Source organism: Enoplosus armatus, chromosome 3, assembly GCF_043641665.1.
Source record: "Enoplosus armatus isolate fEnoArm2 chromosome 3, fEnoArm2.hap1, whole genome shotgun sequence".
In the NCBI taxonomy this organism is placed as follows: Eukaryota; Metazoa; Chordata; class Actinopteri; order Centrarchiformes; family Enoplosidae; genus Enoplosus; species Enoplosus armatus.
The window spans coordinates 18,609,038-18,622,901 of NC_092182.1; the positions used below are offsets into that span (position 1 = coordinate 18,609,038).

General features: G+C 41.0%; 1 protein-coding gene across 1 annotated transcript in view; it reads left to right on the forward strand.

Annotated features, from left to right (window-relative positions):
• LOC139282895 (neurexophilin-2) overlaps window positions 1–12,323 on the forward strand; it is a 38,492-nt gene extending 26,169 nt beyond the window's left edge. Inside the window, exon 2 of the mRNA XM_070902799.1 lies at window positions 11,505–12,323. Coding sequence (XP_070758900.1) covers window positions 11,505–12,323 — 819 coding nt within the window. The remainder of the gene's footprint in view (window positions 1–11,504) is intronic.
• Window positions 12,324–13,864: the final 1,541 nt, after the last annotated feature.

Consider the following 13,864-nt stretch of genomic DNA (forward strand, 5'->3'; position numbering starts at 1 on the left):
AAGGAAGGAATGATGGGAGGGTGAGAAAATGAATGAAGGACGGAGAAGTAAAGGAAGGAGGGAGAGATGGGCGAAGAAAGAGGGAAGACTAAAGGACGGACAAATCCAGAGATATAGTCATAATTCTAGTCATGTTATAGTCGTGGATGTTTGGATGGATGAAGACGTGGAAGGATGCAATAAAGAGGAAATAAAGAAAGGATGAGGAAATTAACGGAGAAAGGGGAAAAAAATGGAGGGATGTAAAACAGATCAGAGATGGAATAAAGGAAGGATGGAGGAACTGAGGGGTGAAGGAAGACAAACAAAGGCAGATTGAAATGAAATGAAATGGGTTGTAGGCAGAGGGGACTGCAGGTGGCTGGGGGAAAAAAGGGAAGCGAGTGGAAGGAAAAAGAGCAGGTCTTTATTATGGTGAGTAACTTTGACACGCTCGTGTTGCGCCCAGTGCCAGTCCATCCGTCATCCAGCTCTCCTACTGATGAGCACTGGAAACAAATCTGAGGAAGCCGGGCTTTATTTTGCCGCCTGGGTGACTTGTCGGAGTCGTCACAGGCCCATGTGTCCCTGTATCCCTCCCCAACTGACGTCTCCCAGGCTCAGTTTCACCCGCTGGGAATCTGTGCCTCTCTTCTCCCTCCTTCTTTACATCTTGTCTATTCATTATGCAGATTTTTTTTCTTCCTCTTCTTCTTTGCCAGTCCCTCGTGTTTATTTGATTCTTTATTTATCTCAAATGTGTCTGCTGTTTATCTGTTTGCAGAGTGAGAGTGTATACGCGCTTGATAAGTTGCGAAACACAGAGGGCATCAATCACTGTCACTTAGCTGCTCAACACGTCGCTCACGCTGCCAGAGCCGGAGTACCCTTCACCTCCTCCTTTCCTGTTTTCTTGTCTAACCTCGATGAATTTCAAAGTCTTTCAATACATAAATCTATGAGAGAGAGAGAGAAAGAAAGAGGGGGGGGTGTGGGTGATGAGGACAAGCGCTTTTCTGCTTTTGCAATCTGAGTCAAATGTATGTTTACACGTTTACAAATGAGAAATCCAGGAGTGCGACGTCAGTTTTCATATTCCCCCACGTCCATGGCAGCCTGCCCAGCGCTGGGGGCCCTCTCCGGTAGCAGACTTCTGGAACAGTTATTTAGATGAATGATTAAAGTTAAGGCGCAGCCAGCAAGAGTCTCACCACTCTTATTTAAGGAAGAATGGGATAGCTGTCATCTTTTGATGCATTGCCTGCTATCCGGCATGCAAACGAGACACCCTCACTCCACCAATGCCTCCCCATTCACTTGGTCCCTCCCTGCCTCTCTCTCCGATGGGTCCCCAATGAGATGCTTTCTCCGGTGATTGATCAGGTGCCACGGCATCACTGGAGACATGTGGGAAGTCGGCCCACCCAGCCAGCCAGGCAAAAACACTGCAGCATGCTGATCTGATGTGATCAGTAAGATAGGAGGAACAAGGGAGGACTACGGCACACAGTTGATCTATGGCCACTGAAGTCAGGCTCCTGAGAGCAAAAACTTCTAATGACTTTATAGATAAAGCATACTGCAGTTTGTATTCACTCCCTCCCTTGTCTACCTGTCGACAGACGGCACCAAGCCACCATTTTTTTCACCTTATTTTCTCTATTTTATCAATCTTATTTTCTTTTAATAGATTCATATTCTAGTTTTTTCTTAGTTTTGTCATTAATAGTGATATAATGTTCATGTTCTACAGCAATACTTCTTCCGCATAATGACCAAGAGAGATATTCAAACAAAATGAGTGACCGTAACCTCATAGTTATACATCAGGTCAATCTAACACATTCTGTGCAGCGTAGGAGTTCACTGTTATTGACTTTCCTAAGGTTACATTTCCTTATTTCCAGTTTTGTAGGACGTCCATATGAGACTTACTTTCAAAGGCCAAGATAGACAGCCAACATTTTCAGGAATCAGTGCCTAGAAACCCTGGCATCCCCTTAATTACATACAGCATATCTGCCCCTGCTCGTTTTCGCAACACATTTACAAGTCTCAACAAAGAAAGTTTACATGTTAAAAAGTGGGACGTACGTTCCTCTTTAAATTAAATTTAATTAAATGAAATAGATGTTAATTACAGAGGTGTAGTGCATGAAAATACAGTCAAGTTAGACTGAAATTACAGTAGTTTAAATTTCTGCAAAGCCTTAATGTTCACATAGATTTCCTCTTTGGACTTTTGCTAACTGCAGCAACAGGTCGTTAATCTCTCAGTTGGTTGCACAGATGGTGAGAAAGTTTGTGGAATAACACAATAACTGTTTTATGCAGTGGGTTGTGTTTTTGTGTTTTTCAATTAGGTGGCTCGGCTACACTGCAGATCTAATTGTATCATGGTACCAGGTTGGAGCCTGAGTACAATACCTGTCCTTCAATCAGGGCAACGTGGCCAATACCACTGACACTTTGTATTTTGTGAGGCATTACTGTCTGCCCTGAGGATGGCAATCCAGCCACAAAGTGTCAGCTGCTGTTTTGTTGCTATCATTATCCCTCAAAATATATATATATATATATATATATATATATATATATAAATATACAAATATACCCCGACTGATCATCTTAAAGGATTGTTGCTTTATTTTAATTCTTAGTTTTTTGGAGGACTGTGGCAGTCCTACGGTTTTGTTTAGGCTGTTACATTTGGGATTCATCGCGTGATGTATAAGCAAGTGTTTTCACTGATTTGGCTGTGACAGCATTGTTTAAACACACATGAATGAAAACTCCCACACACAATGCTGGCACTCATGCCCAATGTGTTGTAAGCATTGTTTGCTCATTTGGTTCATACTCCCCTGGGTTAATATCTTACATAGCTCCATAATCCCACCTTGTTTTGGTGGGATGTTAACCAGAGCGGTATGGGCTGTTTAGGACAGTTTATCTAGCGGCAGTACTTCAGCACTTCTTTTCCAAAAATTGGGGAAAAACAATTAATTTCATCATATCTCCAGTTTTTGGTTGTCGCTGGCTTTCTTCCTTTTTAAATGTGTGATTCACTGCGCTGCAATGCTAATGTGCACTGGAGTAGTTTACAGTGTGACAGTTAGGACGAGTTATGACTATGATGCAAAGAAGCTGCTTCAAGTGTAAAATTTAACTGCGTTGTTCTTAATGAGTAAAAGGGATTGTTAGATTAGACCCTGGGCAGCATGATGTGAAAAGAGGGGAGTGTTTTAAGGAATAGCTTGACATTTTGGGAAAAGACGCTTATTTGCTTTTGTGGCGAGAGTTGCTTTGTAATAGCGAAGGTAAAGGAAGGTAGATAAACCCTGTATAGCAGTGGTATATTGTCTCCTCCCTGTCTGACTGTTACTGACCTCTGTTGCAGACTTTCTGCCAAAAGACAATAGCTATTGTAGAGATGGTCAACTAGCTGTCCCTTGAGGCTTATTATAGTTATAGTGATAGGTATTAAAGAAGCTTTTCTGGCTCTTCCTTAACGCTCAAGGTTGATTTAAGATGCTAAGTGATGAAACATGAAACTCTGTAAAGAAAAATACAGCAAAACATAAAACCCTGAAGAACTTTGAAAAGTTTTCAAGTGCCAAAGCAATGCAACACAAATGGAAAATTGCCGTTCAAGGTTTGGTTTGCTGTGCATTTTGAATTTATTACTGCACACATGTTACCTGGCATGCCACAGTCGGGGATCTCTACATTTCCCTCTCAGTCCAATCTCAGTGGAATCTGCAATATTTTGCAATATTGTCAGCATATAACGCTTAAGCTAGCACACAATACCTCCATAAATCCTCTTATGTAGGCATCAGATGGCAGAGAGTACTGTCTCACATCTGTCTTTCTTTCTGTCTTTCTTCAGTTGATGCTTGAACACTTTGATATAGATTTTATAGATTCATGCTACAAGATGTTGACCTGTGCAGAAAGTACAGATTCCTCTATGTGAAACCTTTGCTCAGGATCAACCGCAATACTTTTTACATTTTGCCTGATACTTCTTTAACTAAAAATTATTTCAGAGCTGAGCTGGTCTTCTTGAAACAATATTACAGATATTACTCCTCTGATTATTCTCTATGGGGTGAAGTGATTCTCATTTTTGGCTTATTGCACTCATAATCTCACTGTGTGTCGTATATATATTGTCTTTTTACCTTTTCTCTCTTTCTGTGCACTTTCTTTTCATATTGTCTTACAGACCTCTCTGCTTTCTCTACACTAGTTCTCTTATTCGGTTTTTTTTTCTTCTCCCTTACTGTGTTATCTGTCTCAGCTCCATTTCCTTGCTCCCTGATACTCCCTGACTCAGTAGCTTTCATTTTCATGATAATCCAGCGACACCACTGGACTGCGAAATCGCTTTTACTGCCTTTTCTTTTTCTCCTTTTTCCTCTCTCTCTCTCTCCATTTTCCCTGTACTGGTTTATCTTTTTTCCTCCTGGCTTTATTTTGCTTTTTGTAATTAAATGTCATTTTCAGTTCTCCCTTTTTTTTTTGGAAGACGGAAGAAAAGTTTCTTTTTTTTATTATATGATCGTTGTCAAAACAGAGTGAACTTGAACATGTCTGAGCCACAGTTCCACACTACCAGCACCCAAATATGTTCAGTTCAGCTTTCTCTGCCTTATTTGCCTCACAAATTAGTTCCATTATTATAGCAGCAATGAGCACTTTGTGAAATTATGAAATGTCCTTTAACCAAACAGTTATAGGTTCAGGTTCTATCATATCTAATGTGTCTTTTGACAGTTCTATTCAAACACATCCATCCATCCATTTTCATTGCTTATTCAGCTCCAGGTCGTCGTGGTGGCAGCAGGCAAAGCAGAGTCTTCTTTTCAGCCACGTCCTGGAACATTTCCAGGCGGATCCTGCTGTGTTCATAAGGCAGGTGGGATTTGTAATCCCCGGGAAGAGACCTGTGGGTCTGCCCTGAGGTGCTACAGGGAGGTGTCTATGATGTTACAACAGCTGTAAATGCTCAAAGCACCTCAACTGGCCCCTTTCAATGCAAGTAGCAGCGCCTGGACTCCAAGCTCCTTCTGGATGTCTCACGTCATTACCCCTCAGCGGGATCACCTGTCCAGCTGCATCTTATCAGTAATCAGTGTCCGTTTATCTAGAATGCACTCTTCTACTCTCGGGTCATATCTTCTGTCTTGCCCTAGTGTCTTTAAAATCATTGCCTCGCACAGCCTGTGCCCGTTACCTGCTACCTACCTGAAACGTGTATTCTTGATTGGACTGTTGCAGATGTCCTGCTGCTTGACTCTTGTCAAGCAGCAGGACACCTGTTTCAGACCTGTCTTCCTTTGGGTCCCCACTTTGTGTACCAGACACTACGATGTCAGCCACATGTGTCCGCTATTCAATACAATACAATATTCAATCCTTCTTGGTTTTCCTTGCTACTTGCAGATCTGTGTTGGCCCTACTCCAGCTCACAGGGTGGTGGTAATGCACCTGAAGCTGTTTGGTAACTCACACAATTATCAGCCACCTCTCAAGGAGGTTTGAGCAATCGGATTTCAATTTGTGTCAATTGCTTTTTGGATGTATTCACACACACTTCCACCCAAGATGCATGAAATGACTAAGTGTACATTAGGTCTTAGAGGTCATGACCAGGGTGACCTTCATCCCCCGCTTTGTCGTCACCACAGATCTACCTGTTGATCTTGCGTTCTATCTTACCTTGAATTGTCACCAAGGGCTTCAAGATACTTGAACTCCTTCACTTGGGGCATCTACTGTTTTTTGGAGGTTCTGACCCTCATCGCATCCGCTTCGCACTCTGCTGCAAAAAACGTCACAGCCCAGTGAAGCCAACAGAACTACATCATGGAGAAAAAAGCAGAGTCCCAAAGTCCCATGGAGATTTTTCCTAAATAATGACCTTTTCACCTGCTCAGTCACTGTAAGGCATTCAGGATCTCACTATTATGTAAATTCCTTGTTTGTGTCTATTATGTAATGAATTTTTTTGTTGCTCTCAATCTAGAAACACAGAAATAGACAGTTAAAAACAAGGACAACAAGCTTGACAAGGTAAACATAAAGATCGAACTGCAATGTACAGATATAAATATATATATTTTAAAAAGTACATACAACTTTTGTAGACAGTAAGACAATAGTGCAATGGTGCAGAAATAAATAGGATTGATGTAACAGGTTGCTTGATATACATGAGGTAGGTGGATATGACAGCATGTTAACAACTAAATATCAATGTAGTTTCATCTTTTCAGTTCAGAACAACAGTGTTTATTTTAAGATGTTCAGGTTTCCAACAGCACCTCGAACAGATTTATGGTATTTACCTCTTTCAGAAATGGTGAAGGAGCATTTAAGGTAAACAGTGACTTCAAAGTAAAAACTGATGTGTGTTCAGCTACATCTTATCCTGAATTAGTGTCCTCTGACTGCTCACAAATAGTTTGCAGCATCTCTTACTCTTCTAGAGGAAAGATGTGAAAAAAACAAAAGCCATCTCTGCTTCTAATCACAACAAGCGGGAAAGTGCTAGCGCACTTGCAAAAAAACTGCAAAATCAGTAGCTGTGGTTTGTAGTGTAGTGGGAGGGGAACTGTACATTTGACTCTTCTCCGTGACAGTAGATCAATGCAGCCTGAAGCATAGATAGAAATGAATTGATTGTCACCAATAAAACTCCAATTAAACAAAGGAACAAGCCTGGGAGAGAGACCCCAGAGACAAGCAGCTCTCATCTTCTCATCAGTCCTCTGGGGGGAAGGACGGGAGGCAGGAGAGGGAGTCGGATGTGTGCCGGGGAGCCGGTGAGCGAGGTCCATTTCTTTCGAATAGTCTCGCTATCAAGGAGGTGCGAGAGTGTGCAAACTGCCGACGGATGATCAGATACCCGATAGACAGTGTGAAAGAAAGGGAGAGTAGAGTCGGAGGTGCTACCATTGATCCAAAGCTTCCTTAATGATGAAAAGAGAGCTTAATTGTGGTGGCATGTGATATATCAGGTTTCAGCAGTCAATTCGAGAGTTCATCTGACCTTCTCTCATTTAATAAGTTAGTGTGAAGCCGATCACCGCGCAGTCTATCTTTCACTCTCTCTGAACCCTTCTCTATCTGCCAGCGTATGTGTCTCGTCTTCTTTTTCTGTCACTCATGGCCTCTCGCTGCCTGAGCTACACTCATAATCTCCTCATTGAACAATCCCTACATTTCATTCTCGCCTGTACTTCCAGGAAGGTTATAGTCCTCCCATCTGAGCAGCAACTAAAGATGCTTTTTGCTCATATGAACCTCCAAATGAAGTTAAAGATGATTCATGTTCCCCATTCCTAGAAAATGTACAAGATCTCCTTACTCTCTCCTTTCCTCATCTCACTTCACTAATAACATTTTCTTCACTATCTCCCTCTATCTCCTGAGCTCAGTAATCTGATTGTTCTTCCTATGATTGTGCTGTTATTGAGTTGCCTGTATCATACATATGCATGTGTCCACCTCAATACTTATTCCGTCTGCTGCTACCATTTCTCCCAGCATCCTGCTAAACAGGAACCCCACTCCTAAGTGGAGGAAACACTAATGCCATGTTGACACGTGTAAAGCTTCACTATGTGGGGAACTTTGCAGGTTGGGAGCCCCAAATAATCTCCAGGCTGCATTCAGACCAAATCAGGCCTTGCGGTGATTAGCGCAGTCTAAGAGGGAACCCATAGCATCCCCCCAAGTCAAGTTTTCTCTGACCTTTACTAAGTAATTTCTAGTGTAAATGTGAAAGATACACATTCCTGAGATGGCATGTTTTTGTTAAAGGAGCTGTTTTCACAATTGGTTGATATGTGTGATAGTAGAGAGTGGGAGGCAAAGCCTCTGTGTTGTATGGCTTCTTTGGGGGAGCATGACAGGTTAAATCTAAGTTTCCTGTAAAGTACATCATAAAGTTAATTGCACCTGCAACTTCATATTCTCACAGCTTGTGATGAAATGTGGTACAGACATTAATGGTGGCCAGAGGATGAATCCTAATGACTTTTGAGATTCCCTGACTTTTCCTCTAGCATCACCATGAGGTTTGGTTTTGTGTGAAAACAACAACTATGGGATGGATTGTCATGAAATTTGGTACATTACATGGAACATTTATGTCCCTCTCAGGATGAGTTGGAATAACTTTTTCTATAGAGTCATCATGAACTTTTTATTTATCCAGTACTTTGGTGTATGACAAAATTCCAGTACAGCCTCACAGAGGTGCTAGCAAATAAATTACTTAATCGGAGGTAAAACATTCTTGAAGAACATCATTTACAAGTAACTTTTGGTTCATCCTACTTTATATACAAAATGTACTTAACCATAGATGGACAGTTTAAATAGTGTGGCAAGTACTTTTTCCTATTTTTCATTACGCTTGCATGATTACAGTCAAATAAAATGTAATTTGTATATCTCAGATGGTTACAAAGGCTGCAGATCCCTTGTGGATTCTGGTGCTAACCCCAAAATTACATATAGCCTGTCCATAATTTATGTTTTTATGGGATTGATACAGTACTTTGTAATTACTTTGATCCCTTACGTTCTTAAATTTAACATAAAGATCACACCAAAATCAGATGTAGCGTTAGTGTCAAATATAGACAGATGCCTCAACCTCCAGATTACTTTATGAAGACTATGACATATACAAAGATAGCTGAGATGATTCACCTGCTAATTGAGGCATCACATTAGATTTAGATTAAAGTAACTGATGTAAACTAAAGTACATGCATGGGACTATAATGTGCCATAACATAATGACACCATCCACCCAAAGGCTCATATCATAATTTGTATTATTTTTATTTCTTATCTTATGATGGTGTTTAATTTGATTTACCTCAGGTGTGACTGATGAATTACAACTTGTGCATGTTACTACTCAAGTAACCTACAAGCCTAAATATAATGTGCTGTGTGTTTGTGCATATGCGCACCTGTGTGTACTTGGCTTCATCACCTCTTCATCACCCCAGAAACATCCCTCTGGCTATTGCTTTACAAGTTACTTCTCACTCATTGTAACCTAACTGAAAAGAGGCTGAGGAAGAAGAAAAGCATGAAGCTGTATTTTTCAAGCCGTCTATCTTTCGCTGGTTGTTGCAGCCTGATATGACCTTATAGCAAACATCCGCTGTTTCGCAAAAAGTCTATAGCTTATGGATTTCATGTCAAGAGAAAATATCTGATATTCTTTCTAACAAATCCTCATCCTTTAAATGGATTTACTGTCTAGCACAAAAAAATTTCATATTTATGCTAATAGAAAGTCCATCTATTTATTGGTTTCTGTTGGCATTTTATTACTTTCGTGCCACAGAAGAAGCCCTCTCTCCATACTTATCTTTTTCCACTCAATCGATGTTTGTTAAAGTTGCTGACTGTGTACAATTTCTTTTCCCCCTTCAGAAAGACTCACGCCGACCTCAGACCCCATCATAAAATCATTTTTGAGCTTCATGCAGTTGACCCTGAAGGTTAGGTTGAGGGTTCATAGCGTGATGTTGCTGCTGAAGATGGTTAAGGATTATGATGATGGTGCTAGTTCGAGCTCTGTGCCATCAGCAAGAGAAATGATTAGGACTGCACCAGCAGAGTGTTAGCCTGACAGATGGCAACACATGGAGCTCGCTGACAGCACTGCTGACAGCACATTCACAGGAAGTCCCCATCTTGCATTCACTGTACTGTTTGTTGCTGTCCGTAATTCTGATGTTTTTCTGCCATCAACTGTAGCTTATTCCTACCCGTCAACAGCAAAGTCAGCTCACATCACCAATTCACCAGCTTAAAAATTGCAAGACCACTGCACAGGCCTCCTGTCATGGCACCAAAGGGAGTTGGGGTCTGTTAAAAATCTTCAGTGGGTCATTATCCCAGTCACCGCTCATTTATCAACACCTTTCTTTTTTTTGGTAATTCATTCCTCCAGTGGTCAATAAACTTTCAGCTATTTTCCTCTCAATCAATCTACTTAGAAATCAGCACTGCGGGCATGTTAATGAATGGCCAACAGACATAAATACATTAATTGAATGACTGAATACATTAGGAGCTGTATTGAGTGCTGCACTGTTGCCTCTATGAATAGCAATATGGAGTTATTATTAGGTTCAGTGATTGATGAAAGATGAGGAGAGCTTTGGCACAAACCTGTCGGTTCCACTGCCCTCGATAGGAATGAAGGGAGACAGAAACTGTCCTTGCATGAGTAGACACAAAGATCTGATCCTGCACTTGTTTTGAAATGCTGTTTTCATTTATTTTTTTGGTTTGTTTATCCACTATAAGAACGTTTTTTTAACTCCATCCAAATGCGTCCTCGGGGGAAGCACATGTAACCCCTCCGAATAGTTGTAATACTTCTCGCTGTCACTTCATGACAGCTTCGAGCTTGAAGTTTGCATGTGTGCGAATGTGTCTGTGTGCTCCAGTGTGTGTTTTTAAAGTGTTTATGTGTACATATATGCATATGGATGGGAGCATGGCAGTGATGTGACTGATGAGACATGAAAGAGAGCAGAGGAAGATTTCTAGTCAATCAGCCCTGTGAATAACCACCTAGGCTGTGGATTAAAGGCAGAAAGCTGTCTGAACTAACAAAGGCTCACATCCATTACCTTACATGCAGAGTTGTTTTTCTCTCCGGAGCAACACTGACAACAAAATTAAAGTGTGTTAACAAAAATAGATGGTTTTGTTTTCTTGAATTCAAGAGATGAAACATAGCAACATCTAACAACTTGGAGGCTTGTGGAAATAAAAACCATGTGAGGTAAAAAGATCTCGGCAGACGAGTGACCTATACAACATGTAAAATTATGATAATGCGTGTAAACTGAAATGGTGAAGAAGAGTAATTATATGCACATCACGTAAGTGCAAGGCTATCAGAAAACAACCTTAAAAGAAAAAAGGTAATGCTTGCACATTTACTCCACGCCACAAAAGTTTAATAATGACAACATTTCGATCCTCCTTGGACCTTTGTCAGGTCAAAACGGAAGGTCAAGATTCTGACCTCTTGAAGATCCACGTAGGATCGAAAAAATAAAATCTTTAGTTTAGTTTTATAATCTCACAACGCTATGGTTGAGTTTTAGTAGGTTTAGGCTCAAAAACGACTTGGTTAGGTCTGGGGAAAGATCATGGCTTGGGTTAAAATGAACACTTTAGTTGATACTAAGTTAGGGGACCTTCATCGTCATGGTTACAATAATAACCACTTGGTTAAGGTTAGGGAACTATAACAATATCACACTTCTTCCTTTGCTTCCCATGGACAAGAGTCTTAATTCCTTCAGGCTTTGTCACATGAACTTACACATCTTTGTTGAAACAACTGATGCTGTCGTTTTTTCTTGGGAGGACAGTCTCCTGGAAAATATGTGAAAATACTAATTTAATAGCCTTTTGCCTGATATCAATAACGTTGTCTTCTTTTTTCTGTCTTTTTTCTCCAGGTCCAAGGGTTGGAGAAGCAAGTGGAGTTCTCAGACCTGGGCCCAGTGGGGTCAGTGATGAAGACTCTTCCATATGGCATGGGTGGAGGCACAGTGGGAGGATCGACAGGTGGAGTGGGCAAGCCTCCATACCAAACACGTATCTTCTCCACTTCCATCGACCAGACACCCATGAAATCCAAGCCACCGACCTACAGTTTCTTTAACCCAAACGACTCGGCCCGGAACCAGTCCCTGATCCTGGATCAGACAGGCTACCGCTCTAAGCGCAAGCCCTCACTAAAGACAGCCATGAAGACCAAGAAGATGTTCGGCTGGGGAGACTTCTACTTCAACGTCAGGACCATGAAGTTCAGCTTGTTGGTGACAGGAAAGATTGTGGACCACATCAATGGGACGTTCACTGTTTACTTCCGCCACAACTCATCCAGCCTGGGGAACGTGTCGGTCAGCATCGTGCCTCCAACCAAAGTGGTGGAGTTTGAGGTCCTCCAGCAGCAGCAGCTGCACCCCCACACCCAGCAGGATGTCCAGATCCAGGAGACCCAGCAGTCGACCATCGACCCCAAAGAGGCAAAGACCTTTAACTGTCGGGTGGAGTACGAGAAAACCAACAGATCCAAGAAGCCCAAACCCTGCCTGTACGATCCATCTCAGACCTGCTTCACAGAGCACACCCAGTCCCACGCTGCCTGGCTCTGTGCCAAACCCTTCAAGGTGATCTGCATCTTCATCTCTTTCTTTAGCATCGATTACAAGCTGGTTCAAAAAGTGTGTCCGGACTACAACTTCCAAAGTGAGCACCCTTACTTTGGATAAGTAATTGAGACCGAACTGAAAAGAGAAAAAAATAGAGACAATGTTAATGACGACGATGATTATTATAATGATGATGGAAATGATAGTCATATTGATTACGATGAAGAAGCAGAGGACAGTTTTTTGCCTCTAAACTGCTGTGAATTGTGGATTTAAATCAAGTATAATCAGAGTTTTGGATGGTTAGGATATGGCTGATTTCTCTGATTTATTTTCCAACTTTGTATTTGTTAACTTCTGTTTTTATTTGATTTTTTTTTCTGTAAATAATGTACTTAACATCAGCACACTTACTGTTTTTAGATATTTGTTTCTCAGTGTTATTACTTTTTGCATTTGGAGAATTCGGTTGAAAACAGCTGGAATCAGTATTATGCCCTCCGAGTACAAAGGGAGCCTCTGAGGCGGCTGTGCTGTGCCATCACTGTATGGCGGACGTAATGTTATAGTAGACTGACTGTTAATCATCCTCTCAGCTCTACGTTTCAAACCCTGGATATAAGAGAGTTATATGTATGAGAAATGCTATGCTGGATATGCATACAATATACTGTATGAAAAAGCACATTAAAATCTCTTAAACTGTCTGTCTTTTACTGGGTGAATGTTTTCCTACAGAGCTTGAAGCACAAATGCAGGGCACAAGCTGTGCAGCATATTCATGCTATCTAACTCAACAAGGACACTATAATGAACTAAGTTACATTTCACTCTGATTGGGAATTCATGGCCAAGCTTTCTGTGAAGATATGTAATTTTAATTTTCTAAAACATATTGAAGGAAAGTTGGTTATGGATTCAATTACAACATGAAAACCAACCGTGAAACATTCTTAAGATAATGATAATGCTGGACTCCTTTGAGGGAGTTGGTATGTACAGTAAGAGAATCCAAAGGAGGTATCTGATATAATTGGTGATTACATTAACCCTGAAACTAAAAAGAAAAAAAAACATTGTATTGGAGGTAATTTTACTGACAGATTTCTGTTTGTTTGATCATGCAAACAAAGGAAGAATTGCACATCTGAGCAAACACTTTTCAGTTTCACCTAAACCTCCAGGTGGCTTCCTCACATGTTATTGACTGCTGTATTACTGGTGCCACTTATATAATCTCAGCTTCCTAATAATATTTACTTTGTCATTGCTGTCTTTATGTTAAAATGATGAGCTTACGGAAATATGAAGCAGGATATTGTCGCTATTGCTAAAAAATATATATTCATACATCCAGATCAGAGGTTAAAACTGAAAGCATGACTCAACTCACCCACCTCTTCCTTGATTAAATTAAATAAACGCTCCCCAAACACCCCCGCCTTTTGACCATACCAAACTGTCTCTCTTCTTCCTTGTTCACAAACTCCCCTTTTTCTCTCTCAGCGCAGAGTCGTTGGCTCTTTGCTTTCCAGACTTTTGATCTGATGATAATGGTGCTCAGAATTTCATTAGAAAACACACAGTCAATGCTAATTGAATCTTCACCTCACTCTGGCTCGATACCCTATTATGCTCTTGATCAATTACATTGAGATGGA